At 37.7% G+C, this 13,814-nt stretch overlaps 1 protein-coding gene across 15 annotated transcripts in view; it reads left to right on the top strand.

Annotated features, from left to right (window-relative positions):
- The window catches only part of LOC114876525 (TLD domain-containing protein 2), a 135,676-nt gene that overhangs the window by 108,298 nt on the left and 13,564 nt on the right, over nt 1-13,814 (top strand). For 10 of the 15 annotated variants that reach the window (XM_046288929.1, XM_046288927.1, XM_046288926.1 and 7 more), the window contains 3 exons: nt 465-627; nt 4,470-4,698; nt 5,784-5,870. In XM_046288929.1, the coding sequence (XP_046144885.1) occupies nt 465-627; nt 4,470-4,698; nt 5,784-5,870 (479 nt within the window). Of the gene's footprint in view, nt 1-464; nt 628-1,334; nt 1,589-1,761; nt 3,644-4,469; nt 4,699-5,783; nt 5,871-13,814 lie in introns of those variants that run through there. The other 5 variants (XM_029188072.2, XM_046288923.1, XM_029188082.2 and 2 more) reach the window with 4 other exon arrangements.

The raw sequence follows: 13,814 nt of genomic DNA, 5'->3' as shown, positions 1-13,814 counted from the left end.
TTATTTTTTTTTTTCTTGTGATTTAAATTATGCATATTGCACAAAGGGTATAAGTATTGTGTGTGATACGACTTAATTCTTCAATTTCATTTTTAAATAAAATATAAAATGATTCGAAAGTCTCCATATGCCATCACTGGTTTCAGTGATATTTTTAATTGAGAAAAATACATTTATAATTATCTGCGATTTGTGTGACGCTTCTTGAGATACTCTAAAAGATTGCTTCTTATTTTTTTTTTTCTTGTGATTTAAATTATGCATATTGCACAAAGGGTATAAATATTGTGTGTGATACGACTTTGAAGGTTTTTTTTTTTTTTTTTTATGGATCGCAGATGAGTGAATCGCATCGAGATATTCTTATAATGAAATTGCATCAGATGAATTGATTATTCAAATAGATCCTTGATATCAGAGATGGTGTTACATTGTACCTGTGTTTTTTTGTCGTATTTATATAGAGCTTATCCCACGACCAGCCCGTTCTTGCGAGGACCCCCCATTGTACCTGAGACTGCGAACCGGAAGACCGAAAGACAAGAAGATTCCACGCTCGACGCCTATTATGAGCTATGGAAAAAAGAAACTGAGGCCTGAATACTGGTTCAGCGTGCCGCGAAACAGGTAAGCAATCCTTTCACTAAAATAAACTTCAACAGGTTTCTCGCTCGACTATTACCGTGTGCCATATTCTGTAATGTTGACGATGGGGCACGCGATATCGCGGAATCGCTGGTTAGATTTCAGTTTCCCGGGTAATTGATCTCGACTATTTTATCGGATAAATCAAGGTCGGAGAAGACCTTGTCGATATCACGCGGCGTTACAAAGTTATGGCCATTTTAAAAAATCACAATTCTAGCTTTTCTAGCTGAGGAGAACTAAGCTAAGCTAATTCAAAGGCTAGCTATTCTAGCTGATAAGTTGGGTTGGGTTGGGTTAGGTTAGGGTTAGGTTATTTTTTCGATTCGAAATTATCGGAAAATTTTTGAAAAATTGTGATTTTTTCAAATGGCCATAACTTTCTAACGCCACGTGATATCGACCTCGGGACACTTCCTATCGTCTTCTCCGACCTTGATTTATCCGATAAAATAGTCGAGATCAATTACCCGGGTAACTGCAATCCAACCGAATCGCTTATTTAACGATGACTATTGAGTCGCATATCACGTGGTATTCACTTCCACCGCTTCTCATGGAAACAATTCTCAATTTACGAGTATGTATATACGCATGAATCGCAATCAAGCACCACGTGATGTCTAGTCATCGACATGCAATCGAACGTGTGCGTTAACTCGCTTTTACCGTTCCGTGTTAGTATTTAGTTCGGTCGCGTCAAGAAAACGCGACGGAAACGTGCCGTGACCGATTTGCGTATCAATTATTATTTGCGTATTTCTATATTTTCTTTGTATGTTGTATCCAAAATTCAGGGAAATCGGTGTTAAAACGTGTCTACCACATGATATCAATTATTGTTTGATTATCCAAGATCGAAGTCCAGAATAAAGTAGATCATCAAGATAAGAAAATATCTGTGCTATACCAATTTTTTTAGATCAACACGTCGAACGCCACGGTGAAAATTATAATTTATTGTGAAACGTATCGAAGCTCTATATTATTCAGAATAGAAATAGCTAATTTTCAAATTTCAAATTTTAAGCTTTCTATTTACCATTTTACATTATGAATATCATAACAATATTACTTAAAATAATGTTTCTTTATTGTTTTCTTTTAATTATTCAGGCATGTGTAATTTGCGGTGTCGGTCACCGGTTACCCTCGTGGAGTTTAACGTGTTAAATAATTTGCACAAATGGAAGGAGGCATATTCTCATTAGATTATACAGTAACGTATCAACCGTTGCAGCAGTGGTTCTTAACATTTTTAAAATCACCGAACATTTATAATTGTACAAGATTTTTGCGGAATACATTCATAAAATAAAACAGTATATACATTTTTTATATTACATAATAAATAAAAATCACATATGTAACAGGTTACATATCAGTCAACAGCAAAAAAAGGTCAAAAAATTGTCACAATTTTTTTAATAGGATATTCTGGCGGAGCACCAGTTAACCCTAATCACTCACACCTCTAAAAAATCACATATTCCCTACACGGGGTCATATAGACCCCAGGCAACTTTCGCCCGTTCTGTAACTCATTGTACCGAAGATTTTGACTAATTGGAGAAAGACCACTTTTTCATTCAAAAATTCATAACTTTCTCAATTTCGATTACATTTGGCTGAAATTTTATTTTTATCATCTAGAGATATCATATTTTGAGAAAAAAATCTCTGAAGTTGATGTTGGGGTCTTTCAGACCCTTGGTGAGTGATTAGGGTTAAGAACCACTGCGATACGGTTTTTACTCTAGCTACTAATTATCGTAATGTTTGTTGACTCCCTGTTTCCTCGTATTAATATCAGAAGGTCGATGCCTACAGTCGTGATAATGAAGTATTACAAGTGGCGAACAATTTCGATAGATAAAACATTTAGCAATATATTTTGATGAAACCAGAAATTTCTTTATGTACTCTGTCTCGTGGTAAACATTTCACGATTCGACGTAAATCCTCACATGCCGCGCGTACGTTTGCACGCAAACAAAATTCAGCTGAATTTTGCACGTAGCACTTTTGCAACGGCGTTGCGTCAGCGGAGGTAACCGCAATAAACACGCGTTTATTCTTTCGTGACTCACTTTACCGATTCTTCTTCTCCGTTAACCGACGTGACTGTAACAAGTGTCTGGCTAGGATTCGCGTCGGTTACATCATTGCTCCCGTTCGTCGACGAGGTTACTGTTTGACACAAACGTTTCCCCAGTCATCGTATTTTCCTTCCTGGGTGGTCACGAGTGTATTGTTGCAGTTTCTATAACCGTTCGCGGTGTTACAGTCACCTGTTATCGTACGTGCATTGTGTATTGCAAGCGACTATCATTATCGAGTGTTCATTGTGTAGCTGTGCTGATTATGATTGTTATTTTCAAGAGTAGAGAATGATTATATTCAAATGATAAGTTTTAATCTCCCATTGTATCGAACGTTTGAAATCCTATGAAAATAACGCGATCTGATTGGCTCGCACCTCGTCACAGCTCACGCGTGTTCTCAGCCGCGACGTATGATTGGTCGAAGCGGTGGTCACGTGATCTATTCCGGTCCTATAAAACTGTCGAGTCGGTCGGTGTGTGCGATTCCCTTACCCTTGTACCATCCCGTAAGACTTCTTCTGAGCGAAGGACTTAATTATAGTCATAATATACTATTGAGTATAGTCGCGCGTGTTCTCAGCCGCGACGTATGATTGGTCGAAGCGGTGGTCACGTGATCTATTACGGTCCTATAAAACTATAGAGTCGGTCGGTGTGTACGATTCCCTTACCCTTGTACCATCCAGTAAGACTTCTTCTGAGCGAAGGACTTAATTATAGTCATAATAAGCGTGACTATTGAGTATAGTCGCTGTTCATATGCGTAGACAGTCGGAACATTAAAGAATTAAGTGTGGAAAAATGAATTGGACTTGGAACGTGGTGAACAACGTGACGAATTTTGTTTACAATCAGAATGCGGCACAAAACGTCGTACCGTTCGTCCACCGAAGGTAATGCATAATTAAGTCTACCGAAATTTAATAACGTAAATTTCTACAAAACTAAAAGTAATTTTACAAGAGACATTACCCAATCGACACACGATGATTTTGATGTCCTTTGAGTATGATATAGAACTCAACAAAATATTTGACACGTATTCTGAAGGGCTGAAAATAACCCACAAAGTTGGGGCTGCAAATCATATTTTCTTGAATATCTCAGGAACTATTAGGTGCAGGCGAAAAATTCCAAATGGAATTTGTATGTTTTTGAACAGCAAATTTTTCTATGTAGCCACCTTTCTTATAAATTTATTTGTTTAACACGTTTACGACGGGACCTGAATCTCGTGTCCCCGCCATGGGACGGGGTTCTCAAAAATTTGTTAATTACAGTAATCAGTTATTTAAATGCTGTGGCTCATCCCGTCCCATGGGACAGATAAGAATGTACCACCGGTGGTACACCCCGTCGCGAACGTGTTAAAAAATATATTGAAAAATAATCTATTTTTGTCATTTTTTTCACCCCTTCAGCATGGACGATTGCCGATAAAAAAATAGGTGTGAAATATTTTTTTGAGTTCTATATCATACTCAAAGGGCATCAAAATCGGCGTGTGTCGATTGGGTAATATCCCTTCTCAGAATCATAAACATACGAAAGCGAAACTGGTTATTACATACTGGATTACCGTTATCATAAAGACAATGATAACAGTTGCCAATGTTGATCGACTGAAAGTTTGTATTCGCGCGATAAGTACAAACGAGCTTGAAAGAAACGAGTTCACCGTTGCCATTTAAATATCCATGCAATTCTGCTTACTTGCAGGGTGGACGACCTGTACAGGTTCATCCATGCGTGGGTGCCGCAATTATACGGAGAGTTGGACGAGAATTATTGGAGGGAACGCGGATACATCCTGTTGGACACGGATACGGATTTGTCCCCGGAATTGTCGCCGCACGAAGCTGGCGAAGGAGGAGAAACCACGGAGGATGGTAAACCTCGTAATCAGGACGGCGACGAGATCTCTGAGCTCACTAGGGAATCATGGGAGGTGAGTTCTTGATTCTTTATTATTTTCCTGCTCATTGAAAAGCGAGACAAATTATTTTCTTCTATCATCGTTGACACGTTGAATTTGCCAATTGAACTTCCGTAGCTAAAATTAAAGAATTTGGGCGCTCAATAATTAAGGGCCTAATTAAATCGCTTGATACGCTCGCGATGAAATCAGGTGTCCTTAGGAAAAATGGGGTCCCGTAGGCATCCCTATGGGAAATGACATATAGGAATCTGGCCTTATCTATTAAACCTAATTTGATCGCGAGTGTACCATGGGTGAATTTCAATCACAAGGTTAAAAATATTTTTTATAATTCATAAATGAATTGCCTGACAAACTCTAATCTATCAAAGCAAAAAAAAAAATGAATTCTAAAAAACTTGAGACAGGTAAAGTGGATAACAAATGATTCAACGTGTTAACGTCTTGTCTCATCGATTCATACGAACATGCTATTGATTTATTCTCACTCTCACATCTTATCAACACATTCACGATAATTTTGACGTTTCTTTGCTTCATCTGGCACTCTCAATTGCGATTCAGTGCACATCGGTCGTCGTACCGACGTATCGTTGTTTTGTTTGTCGAGGATTCTTGTGTTAACACGGTTAACACCTCGGCTTTTCTTTCTTCTACCTATGTTTCTCATCGTCATCGTCGCAATATCATTCTTTACCAAGCGCACCCGCTTTGTCTCTCACCTTCTCTCATCCGAGATTTATCATCGATTCGTCGCAATTTTGTTTTCTGTTTTTTTTCGAACGAGCACAACAGATCCATTCTCATCGAGCTTGTTTTTTTTAAAAATAATTTTTCTGGCCGATGATTTTTCGTTTCTCTGAAGAAGGGAAGTTAGCGTTAGCGTTACCAACGCCTTGATCCTCGCGTTTACCATTTCAAGGGAAATTCACAGTGAATAACGAAATGTATAAATGTTTATACAAAATTAACATTCGCCTTCATTCTTAAAATAATTTTTAAATATCAACGATGCGAGGATCAAGAGCGAGAGGATTTAAAAAAAAAGGCAGTAAAGAAAGCGTTAAAAACGGCCGATTAATATTGGCTAACAGCTGATCAAGGCCCCCTACGTAAAGCTGTACAGCATCCTGAAGACGTCGAGCACATCGGCGGATTCCGAGCAGATCCAGGATCCGGAGGTACCGATTCCCTTCTCCTCCCTTGGCGATCGTTTACATAGGCACTCTAATTGCTCGATGTTCAATAACGCACATCCTCTAACCACTTTTCTCACACCTTTCACTTGTTCTGATCACCGATGCACCGTCGTTCGATCGTGTCTCTATCAATTTTCTTATAAAGACAGAAATGTCTTCGTTCCAATTTCTTGTTTTTCCCGACAAGGAAGTATATGCAGGATTCTTGATGAATTGAATGTTGTAATTTATGGTGGGTTAAATTGCATGCCTTCTTTATATGTCTATAGCTTGGACTCCGATAATTTAGAGTTTAGACGCTGACACTGTAACACACATGATTAGGAAAATTTTATAAAAAAAAAATATTCTCTCCCCGGGGGGATTCGAACCCGGCCCCCTGGGGTGGAAACGGTCCTGCGTGAACTGCATTGATTACTTTATGGCGGGGGCCATAAAGGACCCGCAGGAAGGTCCTTTACCTGGAAGTCAGGCAGAGCCGAAAAATAATTTAATATTATTATTTTTTCACTGACTAAAGCCATTCAGGCCCTTTTTTATTAATACTTTTTTATTAACTAATCTAAGCTAATCTAACCAAACCTTTTTCTATTTAATCGAAACTGAAAGAAAGCTCCCGCTGCTGATCGAACGGGTTAAAAGTTGAATTAAGCAATCCGCGCAGGACCAGCCTAGCTGGTTCCTCAGCATGCATACGCTACTTTCCAATCCAGGTATACAGTACCACCCGACCTTCGTGTGGGTCCTTTATGGCCCCCGCCATAAAGTAATCGATGCAGTTCATACACGAATTCCCCTTCGCACTCTGCCACTTCTTCAGGGTGATCCTCTCGCTAGTGGACTCGAAGGAAATGCCGCCACACCGTTATGAATGGACCCAAGCCCTTTTCTCGACGGGGGTGCATACTGTAGCTGTGTCCGTGAAAAGGTATCGATGACAGAAAAAGGACTCGGGCCACTTCGTGCTATTGTGGCGGCACTTCCTTTAAGTCCACTAGCGAGAGGATCACCCTGTATAATTGTAGACGCAATGTATGATTTGACGGGTTGTCAAGGCGTCTCCAGAATATTCTAGACTCTAGATCTTTCGAGAAGGAAACAAAAAAGTGTGACGACAATTCCACGATTTTGTCGAGGCGTTTCCACGGGTGTTTCCAGAATACTCTAGATCCTTCGAGAAGGAAACAAAAGAGGATCGCAGCCTCGCGGTGGGGCAACCTATATAAAAAGAACGAAAGGAATCGCGACGCAGTTAGTAACCAGTTCGATCTCGTCTTCGTTATTGTTCATATAATAAACTATTTTTCTTTTAAAACTGCTCGTTTATTTCCCGCAACCCGGTCTTGGCCTCCTACATAATTGAACTTTTTTTGCCCCCGGTGAAATGTCAATGAGTCCAACATGCCATTTAACTGATACCACCGTGACGAATTTATTCCCGAATGATCCCGAGTACACGCGCGTCATCCCTCTTTCGTTGATCGTCACGCGTGTCGCTAAATAAAGATATTCATCGTACTTGAACGAATCTTAACAATGAGAGCAACACCCGTGAATCGGTGGCTATTTTTATTATTATTACTGGTATGTTTACCGTGTCTAGTAACATACAATGAGTACTATATCATATGTTTTCATTTTCGAATCGGTTTCCACAAAAGAATCTCGGCTCCAAATGTGGCAAGGTTATTTTCACCGAGAATCCATTGACGTCAGTGACAATGGAAGAAGGAAATCGGTCGCGTAACTGGGCGTTTAAAAATGGACCGTCATCGAAACGGAATATGGCTAAATGGTAGTTTCACGGGTTTAAAAGTGTCGCGAGCGTTTTTCTGAATACAATGGTACCTCGGTATACGTCTGCTTTGGAATACGTCCAATTCGGAATAAGTCCTGTTTGGACGTGAGAAATTTTTACATTTTTTCTGTGAATTTTGCGTCATTTTTAAATAATTATTAAAAGAAAAATTAAATTAATAATCAATTATATTCGGAGTTGATTTATTATTAACTGACTGATCATACAAAAAAATATAACTGCAAAACAGGAGGCAATAAAGTTTATACCATTTGGTTTGTTAATTTAAAATCTATCATTAGGTTACATTTATATTTTACAAATTAATTATGTTAAACAAAATAGTGAATTTTTTATAAACTTCTAGGAAATCGTCATGACATAAACAGTGTTTAAATTATTTTACAATCCCGTTAATGTAGGCATAATATCAATAGTTTTTTTTTTACATCAAAACGGTTTAATCATTTTTACATTACTTTTTATGGGAAAGATTGGATTGATATACGTCAAAACATCAGGAACGGATTAAGGTCGTATACCGAGGTACCAATGTATTAGGAATGAAGTCGAATCGAGAAAAAAAAAAGAAGGAAATCGTAGGTCGACGACAGTTTAGATCGAATTTACCGAATATCGAGAAATCGGATTAAACTTGTGGGTGTGCTACGTCGAGGTCGATGGTCCTCGTTGGACGTGCGATGATCCCGTTTTGTTTATCATATCTTCGCGAATGACTATCGTGGTCGGGCTAAAATTACTCTTCATTCAAGCGTGGACACTCGTGAATCTCATTTGAAAATTTGATTAGACAGAACCATATTTGAATTTTAAAATTATTTTACGTACTGAATGTTATAAATAGATAGGTTTCGATATTTCAGTTTATTTGAAATTATTATCATTCTAATTATTTAATAACTCTAATAATGTTTTACTATATTTGCGACTTATTGTTAGAAGTATTTGCAGTTTGAAAAATGTGCAAAAGAAAAAATAACAATGTATCAATCTCCTCATTCTTTCGAATCTATGTACATATAGATTAGATATAAAAAATCTGCGTACACCGTTTAAAACAGAATACCTCATTTAAAATTGGAACAAAAGACTTTTTCGAAAAAGTTTCTCGAGAAGCTATATAAATTAATTTACTAATATGTGCTTTTGTTGTTTTAAAAAATTACAGTTTGTCGAAATCGGGAAAGAAACAGTTAAAGACAATTTTTCAATTTTTTTATGTGAGCCTATAATCAAAATTTAAAATGTCTTTTGTAATTTTTTAAAGCGACAGAAGTACATATCTTAGTAAATTAATTTTTATAGTTTCTCAAGAAACCTCAAGTCTTGGTCTAATTTTAAATGAGGTATTCTGTTTTAAACGGTGTACGCAGACCTTTTATACCCAGTGTATATAATATTACTATAACTCTCTTTTCCCTCTCTGCCTCGAAAAATCTATTTTAATCAATGACCCACTAGTGTTTCGACATTTGGACACTGTGTTCTTTATGTTTCTTCCTATCAAAAATATTATTCAATGTTTCATTGAATAATTTAAAAATCACACCCACATCGCAATACTCTAACAATTTCATTCGAACACAAATACAAATTGGAGTAATTAACGCGAATGACCAGGTGTATATCAGTCAATCAGAGATTTGCGGTTACTCGAATTTTGTCATTAAAATATCCAGTTATAGCCGATGAATAATAGCAGCCATAAAAAGTTGTTGTAAAAAGATGGTGAAGGAAAGACATTTCCGTTTGTTTCTCATCATCTCGAGGATGCTCGGTCCCGTTCTCTTCAACCTTCACGCGTTTTCGGCCCTGTGCCAACGGATTCCGAGGTTCGTCGTGTTCCATTAAGCCAGGCTGGGGTTTAGCTAAAATTGCCCCGCGAACGAGATGCGAGGCGCCAAAGCGAGTAACACGCTGCTGGGCTCAGCCAGGGTAAACAATACATTCCTTCGACCGGTTCTTTTCCATCTGTTGCACGCAGTTTTAGACGAACGAACACACATCCCGAGCATCCGACAGCTTCAGTCACGTTTCACGACTTTTCCTTTCGACACGGTTCGATCACGATTTATTTCCATTCGAATCGACGTTTAGAAAAATTCTCATAGAAGAACAAGCTAAAGTGAACTAGAGCGAGATTCGCTCTAGAGCCAATCCATTTTCGAACATTTCCGGTCAGACCGGAAGTGGCAAAAAGAAAGGTAAATGTTCGGAAGTGTCACTCCTGTCAGAATCGAGCTGATTTTTTTTGGTGTGGTTTCCGAGCAGCAATGTTATTTTTTGAACAAGGATAGAATATAGCATGCTCTCTCATTTTCCCACTATTTCGCTTATTTCGAGACAAATATACCAGAATGATAAAACATTATATACAGGGTGTCCCGCGACTCATGATCAATCGATTAGAAGGTGATTCTATGTGTAAAAATGAGTCGAAAAGAAAGAATAAAATTTTTTCCTCCGTGTCTTCGTTTTCCAGAAAATCGAAGTCGAAAATTTACTCGAAAATTACTTGCTTATTTCGAGGCAATACTGTAATGATACCGATAATAAGATAGCACGAACGACAAACTATCAACCGAGGTAATTAAGTTGTTAAATACAAATAAGATCCAAAACTAGAATGTATAGCGAGATGCACGAAGTCGACATGTTCCAAGTCGGTGGCACCCAAAATCCCGACAGCCAAAATTCCGTGTTCTTGGTTAGGTTAGGTTAGGTTAGTTTTGTGTAACTTTTTGGAAGATTAGGTTAGGTTAGTTCTGTGTAACTTTTTGTAAGGTTAGGTTAGAGTTAGGTTTAGGTTAAGACACCCAAACTTTTGGTCTGTCGGGATTTTGAGGTGGACCCGTTCCAAGTGCACATGTACCGAGTAAATTTTCGACTTCGATTTTCTCGAAAACGAAGACACTTAAGAAAAAGTTTTATTCTTCCTTTTCGACTCATTTTTGCATGTAGAATCACCTCCTAATCGGTTGACCATAATTCGCGGATCACCTTGAATACATACAAGTAATTTTCGAGTAAATTTTCTCGAAAACGAAGACACTTAAGAAAAAGTTTTATTCTTCCTTTTCGACTCATTTTTGCATGTAGAATCACCTCCTAATCGGTTGACCATGAGTCGCGGAACACTCTGTATATTCCATCCTTCTTTTACTAATCGATGTCACTGCTTAGTCGAGTGTAATAATTTATTACCCAAAACATCGACTTCTCGCTTTCACGGACCTACCACTTTGCGGGCCACTTCAAATAAAGAAGAGGGGACAGCGATTTGCTTATTTCGAGGCAGAGAACACTTGCTTATTTCATAGCAATACTGTACGTATATGGGGCCCTTCATGTTGCATCGTCATTCTCCTCGGGACCACCTAAGAGGAACGACGAGAGCCCAGGGCATCATTTTTTCGTGGGAAGCCTAATTTGTTCGCGAGTGTACTCGATTAACACTTTTGATTCACCGTTTCGAACGTGTGCTGGAATTGCTGGGAAAACACAGCTGTCAGCAGACCAAGCGATGATCAAAGACAAACAAGATTGTCATTAGTGAATTTTCAAAAATTTCCATCGTAATCGTTCGAATCAGCCCGTTTCGAAACACAGCGGGCCGCAAAAGTATTCACACACCGTTTAAAACAGAATACCTTATTTAAAATTGAACCGAATTACTTGAGGTTTCTCGAGAAGCTATACAAATTAATTTCCTAAGATATGTGTTTTTGTACTTTTAAAAAATTACAATTTGTTGAAATCGTGAACAAAAAATAGTGAAGGGTAATTTTTTTGTGTGAGTCTATAATGAAAATTTAAAATATGTCTTTCGTAGATTCAAGTAAGTTATATAACAGGTAACATAACTCTTAACAGCTCAATATCTCGAAAACTATGACATCGATTTTAAAGTTCTTGGTCTTAAATTGCATGGATCTGAAGGGCCTTTCTACATAAACATGAAGTGGCCCCCCCTTCTTCTTTAATGAGGGCAGGGGTACCTTTATAATTTTAAATAGAACCCCCTATAAAACGTTACATACTTAGATTCTACAGGAAAAAAGAAGTAAATTTTGTCTGATACATTTTTTTGTCAGATGTTTCCATGATGAGATTATAACAGTTTGTAGTTTCGACTTGTAGGTACTTACTTGTAGGTACAATTCTTGAGTTTGACTCAGTTAACCATGAAAACGTTCTCAGTACGATGATTTAAATAACATTTTTCGCATGATGCGGTGCCATGCGAAGTTGGCACCTCATATTTTCAAAATGCTATTTTTTCAGGTATTTCGCCGGAACTATTTCTGAAACCTATCAGGAACTATAGAACTATTGCGAGTGCAAATAGAACTGTTGCTAAAAGTTCTGTTTTTTGAAAATGAGGTGCTAATTTCACAGACGCAATTCAATAACGCTATTTCCGAGCGTTTCAAATAAGTACCTATAAGTCGAAACTTCAAACTGTTATAATCTCATCATGGAAATATCTGACAAAATAATGTATCAGACAAAATTTACTTGTTTTTTCCTGTAGAATCTAAATATGTAACGTTTTACAGGGGGTTCCATTTAAAATTATAAAGGTACCCCTGCCCCCCATTAAAGAAGAAGGGGTGGCCACTTCATGTTTATGTACTTAAAAAGGCCCTTCAGATCCATGCAATTTAAGACCAAGAACTTTAAAATCGATGTCATAGTTTTCGAGATATTGAGCTGTTAAGAGTTACGTGGGCCACCCTGTACATGTGATGAAAATTCCATCGAAATCGGTCAATGCACTTAGAAATTACAAGTAATTAAAATTTCCGAAAATCACGACTTTTCATAAGAACGAAACTAGTCACATTCTCGACACTGACCGATCTCGATGAAATTTTCAGCATACACATAACATACTTAAACTTTCATTACAGGCTCAGATAAAAAAGTTAAAAAATTTCCTTTTACTATTTCTTTCTCGATTTCGCCAAATTTTAATTTTTTAAAACGACAAAAGCACATATCTTAGTAGGCCCAATTTTAAATGAGTTATTCTATTTTAAACGTTATGCGAATAATTTTGCGACCCATTGTGCATGATCACAGGTTTTGGTGTTCAAAGTGGAGCCTTTGTGAAATTTGTATTGTTTGAGTAGGTAGAGTAATATAAGGGGGGCGGAGGTGTTCATTATCTATTATATTGCCTACGTGACGGGATGGGATCACGTCGTAGACCATATGGAAAATTTGACCAGGATATTATCTCTGTTTTCCTCGCCAGATGGTAAAAATTCCGATTATTACTTGTTTACTACATACTTGGCAGATACAGTTCCCTTATTAATTTCTAAGCACAGTTAACGACAGGCTTGACAGACAACAACGTGAAATGGCGAATTTTCGCGAATGCTGAAATAGTTACGAGAGATATTCTCGTAAATACGAGCTTCTATTCTTGCAGTTTCTGCGCATCTATAGCTCGACCCACGCGTAATTGTCCGCTATCAATATTGCCAGACACGATCAGTGCCTCTCATTCGCTTTCAGGAAAATAAATTTTAGAATTTTGAAATTTAAAAACGGGGACGGTCCCAATTTATATTTTCTGGTCCACCCAAGCTCCTACCTAATTAAGCCACTGCTTTCATTGCCAACCGAGTAAATAAAATAAATATCAAAAGCTCTATAATAATTATTCTTATTAAAGGAAAATTTCAGGACTGAGCGTTGAGCTTAGGGTTTATAAATGCAGCATTAAGAATGATTCATACACAGACAGCTTTCGATGCTTCGCTCTGACCTTTGCCCTCACATGCAAGAAGCTTTCAATAGTGCACCTTGTTCATTAATAAGAAGTATTGATACTGCGAAGTGTAAAATTAAAACAGAAAATTCTACTGAATTGCTCTGCGCATAAAACGTGTTAGTTAATTTCTTGTGTATATAGATTTATGAAAAGTGTAAGAGATGAGGAGTATCATAAATTCAAGCGTCTTTTGATATCTCTTCCATTGAACCATCTCATGACAAGCTGAAATGAGTCATCCTGTATAATTGGGAGCATGAAAACATGATGTTTGTTGAATTAGCAAAGTCTTCGTAAATTGCAACGATCAACAGTCGCTCGT

This window comes from Osmia bicornis, chromosome 15 (assembly GCF_907164935.1).
Source record: "Osmia bicornis bicornis chromosome 15, iOsmBic2.1, whole genome shotgun sequence".
Lineage (NCBI taxonomy): Eukaryota > Metazoa > Arthropoda > Insecta > Hymenoptera > Megachilidae > Osmia > Osmia bicornis.
The sequence above is the reverse complement of the archived record's forward strand: the minus strand, read 5'-3'. Positions and strand labels throughout refer to the sequence as shown.